At 38.5% G+C, this 7,078-nt stretch overlaps 1 protein-coding gene across 3 annotated transcripts; it reads right to left on the bottom strand.

The window, feature by feature from the left end:
• Positions 1 to 260: 260 nt before the first annotated feature.
• LOC137294129 (solute carrier family 25 member 45-like) lies at positions 261 to 6,852 on the bottom strand. 3 transcript variants are annotated; one of them, XM_067825100.1, is made up of 6 exons: positions 6,674 to 6,852; positions 4,848 to 4,984; positions 3,882 to 3,925; positions 3,548 to 3,628; positions 2,983 to 3,244; positions 261 to 2,530 (listed from the first exon to the last, which is right to left on the bottom strand). In XM_067825100.1, the coding sequence occupies exons 2-6, from the start codon at positions 4,945 to 4,947 to the stop codon at positions 2,067 to 2,069; spliced, it is 951 nt and encodes a 316-aa protein (XP_067681201.1). In that variant the 5' UTR covers positions 4,948 to 4,984; positions 6,674 to 6,852; the 3' UTR covers positions 261 to 2,066. The 3 variants fall into 3 exon arrangements, with proteins under 3 accessions (XP_067681201.1, XP_067681202.1, XP_067681203.1); XM_067825101.1 differs by lacking the exon at positions 6,674 to 6,852 and adding an exon at positions 6,206 to 6,361; XM_067825102.1 differs by lacking the exon at positions 3,882 to 3,925 and having other exon boundaries at positions 6,674 to 6,848.
• Between the last annotated feature and the right edge of the window lie 226 nt (positions 6,853 to 7,078).

The raw sequence follows: 7,078 nt of genomic DNA, 5'->3' as shown, positions 1-7,078 counted from the left end.
CTTGAGTGAGTGAGTTCAGTTTAATGCTGCTTTTGGCAATACTCCAGCAAAATAATGGCAGGGGACACCAGATATTGGCTTCATATTGTATCCATTTGGGGAATCAAACTCATGTCTTCAGTGTGATGAACAGCCACCTTAACCATTAGGCTACCCCACCTTCCCTCGTCAGCTTGAACAAACATCACATTAGATCTTGGTTACTGAGATGTGGTAAATATTCAAACACTGGAGACCTGCTGTAAATAAGCAAAAGGCTCTGTAATTCGACTGATTTATTCTTGAATATTTTCCCTGAGATCATACATTTCAATCAATAGTCTGACAGTTCCATTATCACTGAGTTACATAAAGGTGAAAAATGAACCTGAAAATGAGCAACAATTTTCACAAATGTATGTCAAGACACAGTTATATCTAAACACAATAATGAGAACATAATTAATTTAAGATCAATGTTGCAATCATTACAGCATATCCCGTATGAACAAATCGATGAATAATGGATTATAATGATAGTATGATATCTTTTCATAAACTTGGAATCATGTACATAAGGATTCAGTCCCATCAACCCATCCTTGATATCTCCAGGGTAAACATTGTAATGAATCCCCACAATACCCTCGATGCATATATGGTATACATTCTGATAAGTCTCCACTATACCCTCGATGCATATATGGTATACATTCTGATAAATCTCCGCTATACCCTTGATGAATATATGGTATACATTCTGATAAGTCTCCGCTATACCCTCGATGCATATATTGGTATACATTCTGATAAGTCTCCACTATACCCTCAATGCATATATGGTATACATTCTGATAAGTCTCCACTATACCCTCGATGCATATATGGTATACATTCTGGTAAGTCTCCACTATACCTCCAATGCATATATGGTATACATTCTGATAAGTCTCCACTATACCCTCGATGCATATATGGCATACATTCTGATAAGTCTCCACTATACCCTCGATGCAGACTAAATTCTGATAAGTCTCCACTATACCCTCAATGCATATATGGTATACATTCTGATAAGTCTCCACTATACCCTCGATGTCTTTACGAGTCGGCCTGATAAATTTATTACCTCCCTTGGTTGGCATTTTCTCAAATCGGGTGTCTACGCTGGTAAGTTCAGCAAACCAATCACAACTTGTTTTCACTTTTTAAATTATCTAACTATTTAAACTTGGCAAGACAAACTATGCAGAGTTTCTCTGAATGAGGTAGAAGGAGTTCTTGCAAATACATTTTTTTAAGTTTCAGACCTACCAATTTGTATGATTTCCCCAATATCTGAGTTGTTCTGCGAACAAACCTTCACAGCTGTGCCCACTATCTTTGTTAAGACTAGCAAGTTTGGTTGTAATGGCGGCTTAGATGACTGGCTACTGTGAGAATGTGGAGCCAACAAAGGGAGGTAATAAAATTCTCCCGCCGACCCATAGATCCATCCAGGGTATAGTGTAGACTAATCGGAACGTATACCCTGGAGATATCGCAGATGCCAATTCAGAAAGTGTGTTATGTGGCAGTGAAATGCATTGTTTTAAATGTTCCTTGAGTAAAAACCTTCTAATGTAGGGGTGTTGTGGTAAGTATATTTAGAAATGTGCCATATTTCGACACACCTAGGCACCTTGGAGTACTACAACCCAATGGCCTTTCAAACAGAACCCAGCAACTCTTTGAGAGGTCTAATAAGGGGAGATAACTCTTGCCTTTCATCTCGCAGTATATCACAGAAAAGACCAGTTATTGTGTGGGGATCAGTTTACCCTGTATTTGATTCCCAATATCTTACAGGACCCAGTGATGTGATTCAGATTAAATATACTTATCCAGGTAACGAACAAACTGGCTTCAGCAGAGACATACAATAGAATAATCCATATTGGTCTCTGGTACCATGTCTTGAACTGATTTCATTGTTTCTGGGCTGGAAATGAACTGAACTTGGCTTAAATGTACTGGAAACGCAATAAATTAAAAGATTCTGGTTTTCTTTCACAAACTTCTATGTTTCAAGCAAGCTACTGTATATCTCACAGGTACTGTTGGGACAATTTTAGACATTCAGAATACACCATCAAAATGACAGCATTGACTGGAAAGGCCCGTAGACTCATTACAACAGCACCTTTGAAAAATATCTTTCCTCCATCTGTTTTATAACTTTTTGTGGTACAATCCCACAATCCACTGTACAGACGCCTTTCGGGGTCTGCTTGTAGCCGACTCTTGACTACATCAACAGGTAGAATAAAGAACCAGCTGATTATACCACTGAGTCCTCCAGAGAAGAAGTTGATGACCTGAGATGGGACTGTTGGCATCACACTGGTGGTTGTGTGTGTCAGTAGTTCGTAAGTCATCATGTAAATACCACTGGCTGGAATGTCTCTCAAGGCCTGTGCACTTACTCCTCGGTATAGGCCTTGTATCCCTCGAAGACGGACAATATCCATAGCTGCTGCAATTGGCCCACGGTGGAATTTTTTGTGTGCATCTGTAATGAAAACAAATGTGTCAAACAAAGACTTATAGTGTTTGTATGAAAACATAGCAGTTTGGTTTTTGCAAGCAAAAAAAGTTACATATACAGTCAAAACAACAATCATCACCCTACCCCAAACCAACATGCAGTCACAGCCATATCGAAATTTAAATTCATATCACTTTTAGGTGGTTCTTTGGGGAACCAGCCTTTGAAGTTTCAGTTCCGCTGATTGTTTGGAGAGGTATTAAGATGGGCAGCACAAGACTTATAAACAGGCCACAACATATTCTCAGTTGATCATAAAATTTCTTTCTGAATATTTTGACATCAATACACAATGGTTTTACAGTTTTGACAGTTACTTCTGATGTTATGGTGTGTGATTGATGGGTAGGCAACAACCAGGTCAAGATACAATGAAATACATTCATATCAAAACTTTGCTATGAGAATAGCTCTACCTTGCTTGTCACCGAGTGCATGGGGTATCTGAGACTGTAGTACAGTCTTCAGGGAGTCTATGGGGCATGACAGAGGCAGCTGAACAGCACCCGCAACACATCCAGCAGCTAAGATTGTCAAATAGTAGGTGGTGCTATGTTGTAAGGACTCCCCTTGGTTACCAAAGAGAGATGCTGTTGTCCCATATACGCCAAAGAAGATGGCATTGAGGCCGACATTGGACAGAAGGGGCCATGACAAACCACGGAAGAAACCCTTTGACTGAAATAAAGATTCCACTTAATATATAATACTTTCAAAATTGTGATAACACGTTTAACAACATTCCAGCAGCATGAAGACTGGGAAACAAACTCAGACTGGATGTGTTACATCCTATAGCACTGGCCTTCTCTTACTACCATAAACAATAAATAATAATTGTATATGAATATCAATCTACAGCTTAGTTAAATAACCAATGGTTTTAGACATGGTGACTTATCACAGAATATTATCAGTATTTGTACCACAAGGTCATACTAGTGTTTTGATATGTACCATGTTTCTGAGTGTACTTATTACCAGTGATTGTGTATGGACGCTCCTGACACAGTCCAAGATGTTCTTGTAGCGATCCCTGCCACCCTCGATCTGCAGCAGCACCTACAGACAGAACTCAATACAAAAATGGACTGCACCTTAAAAGACATAGAACACAATACAACAATGGACACCACCAACAGACATAGAGCACAATACAACAATGGACAGCATCTACAGACATAGAACACAATACAACAACAGGCAGTACCTACAGACATAGAATACAATACAACAATGGGCAGCACCTATAGACATAGGACACAATACAATACAAAAACATCTTGGAGATATGGCTGAAGCCTTAATGTCATACCTTTACTGTGTCAAAGGGATGACCCACTACCATTCCAGCACCACCTAGGAACACATAGCAAACACTTCAACGCTTATGACTATATTCTTTCACAACGACTTTTAACAGCAATTTTGCACACTTGCCCATGAAATGGAGGGCTAAGATTTGTAATACCTGTATTCGATATGCTCATATTTTTTACATGATGTACTCAAGTCATTGATTTGTAAAATAATCCTTTAACCATGGAACAAAATTTCCAAATATTCTTTCTATCCGTGTCACTGAATATATTCAACTGAAATTCCTATTTATTCCATGGACATTCTCATGACCGTAACTACTTTAATGGCAAAGAAATTCAGAAGTAAAAGTACCTTCATCCTCACATTGTTCAAAGAGTTAACAGGAAATGTAACAAATAGTTTATCGCTGCATACACCAGTGGAGATGTGCTGGTAGTGGTTGTATTCTTTTCTTTCTTTTTGAGTTGATTAGGAAAATGCAATATTGAAGGCAGCTAAATGCACTGGTGTGGACAAAATTCATTCTCCAGTCCATTCAGGGCATAAGATAATCAGAACTACAGTTTTAAAATCATTTTGAACTTGTTCTGTTTGATGTAAAAACAAATATATTAGTCTTCCACACTGTTGACAGATACAGCCTAAAAATAATTTTAGACGTTTCTTGACAATTTGCATTTGTAAAATATTACATACTTAGTGGATGTATATCTATTTTTTCAATCAGGACAATCAAAAGAAAACCTCAACCATGAGAAAGTTTATATCAGGCATATATCCAAGTATCCAAAGTGCATTAATGTCTGCTTATACCAAAGATTGTCAGTAATTTAGGGTTCAAAATGGTGATCATCAAATCCTGGCACAACCAAGGGACAAAACTCAGAAACCAAGCAAGTTGTGACACCTAAGACCCTAAAGGAACCAATGCCCATTGTTGGTAGAGAACAGTCAGTACCTCCAATGGCTCCTGATATATAGTCATGTAGGACCGTCCGGTCCTTCAACATGGCCTTCCTCTCCACCCATTGGTCATCTTCCAACTGACAGTCCGTCATTAGATCATCCAGTACAGCATATCACACTCAGAATATCCTGCATAAAAAGTTAAAGATGAGTGGGTATAAAATGTGGGCAATGATCCATACAGGTCAATATTAGTCTTGCTTGTCTCCATTGTAGTTCTAAACTTTGATTGCATCCTAGTTGAACCCACACATGATCTGCATTGCCATTTTTCACCTCCCATTCAGTTCCTCAATACAATGACACAGTGTAGGTAAGTAGGTATATAAACTGACCCCCAAAGTGTGCCTGTGAGAAGAAGTGACTACGAATGAAGGCTTAGGTGACCCAGTGACATGGTGCATGTGGTAGTATAAAATATTAAATTGGCTACACACACAATTTGTCACACATTTTGATTTACCCCTTGTCTCATCCAATGCAGTTTGAGAATAAATAGGTAAGTAGACACCTCTTGAAATCTGCTTTAGATGAACTAAGAGAAACAATTGCATTGTATTTTAACTGTGTCTGTTTGTTTGTTTGTTTGGTGTTTATCGCCACTCTCAGCAATGTTCCAACTACACATAAATGGATATAATCAAGTCTGGACCAGACAATCCAGTGACAAAGTAGTCTATCATGAGTACTGATATAAAAATATGGGATGACATCCATCCACCACGCCAGTGAGTCTGACCACCTGGGTGTCTTAGGTGATAGTAAGTCACTAAGGTAACCTTATGGCATTATGATAAAGAATGTGAGTTACGGCTAACTGTAGTGAAGGTTGCTTCACGAAAGGAGCCCCCGATTCCCTTGCTTCATGAAAGGAGCCCCTGATCCCCTTGCTTCGTGAAAGGAGCCCCTGATCCCCTTGCTTCGTGAAACTAGCCCCTGATCCCCTTGCTTCGTGAAAGGAGCCCCTGATCCCCTTAGTTGTCTCGTATGACTAAATCAAATACTGATCTCTAAGTCCATTTAAATTGAACAAGAGCCCCATTGAATTTTGTTCAACATACAATGTGATTTATTTTCAAGTACAACCTCGATCAGATGTAGTTGAATTTCAGTTACCCTTGATGCATGGCTCTCTCTCAGTAAAGGATCATTCACTACATTTTAAAGTAGGAGACAGTTGTCAGTTTTCTTCCAGTTCCTTTGGTATGTTTTCTGTTGCAGAGAGGTGTATGTTCTCTTGACTTACACAAATAAATAGTTATAGATTTGGTGAAAATTACAAAATTCCTAAATGATATCATTGATGTCTCAGATATATTTTGTCATCTAACAATCTAAGAAAATACAGACCTATACAGGAGTAGGATGGCTGGGCAATGTCAAGTGTGGTCATGACAGCAGCAGAAGTCATTCCATGGAGAAAAGAGTGAGCTTCGCAAGAGCGCAAACATACCCGAGGCTCCCTTTCCGTTTTAATGGAGCTATTTGTTTTTGTCGGGATAACATCTACAAAAAAGACTAGCTTCACCACATCTGATAATCCTATATTTTACTGGTTATTGTTATGGCTATTTTCATTATTTTAAAAAATATTTGTGAAAAAAATGAACGCCGCTAACCCCTTGATCTTTTAAAATTACTTTTTATGCATCAAAAGTATTGATATAATACTTTTTTAACATTGGATGTACCCTCCTTATTAAGAAAACTAAACTATGGCCCTGGTATAAACAACAGGCCAAATTAATATTTATTTAACACAACCCAAATTGGCCCTCTTTACATTATCGTAATAATCTTTGGAAGATGTTGGGGCACCTGTCAAACAGTTGGCAGCCAGTCATCGTCTACACTGAAAGGCTCGGAAATATAAACAATCCATGGATCCAGTAGCACAAATCACCTCCCTGTTATCACATTCTCTCTGAGTTCTTCACGATTTTTCTTGCCCATGAATCGTGCACCTTCGTTCAGATTGGGTAGTAAAGGGAACGAACTCTTGACGGGAATATTGATTTGTTCAAGACTTGGCAAAGAGATACCGAGTTCGTCTCGTCGTTATATTACCACACCCGGGGGCACTCAGTGATTATTATTAACTTCCACGATTACACGATTTTCATTGAATTAAGCAATACAAGATAATCACTGCTTATAGTCTTTCTTCGTTGAAATAATCAAAAAGTGTCAAAACCCAATACAATAAATTTCCAATAAATGAAT

Source organism: Haliotis asinina, chromosome 8, assembly GCF_037392515.1.
Source record: "Haliotis asinina isolate JCU_RB_2024 chromosome 8, JCU_Hal_asi_v2, whole genome shotgun sequence".
NCBI lineage: Eukaryota > Metazoa > Mollusca > Gastropoda > Lepetellida > Haliotidae > Haliotis > Haliotis asinina.
This window is presented reverse-complemented; position numbering and strand designations above follow the sequence as displayed.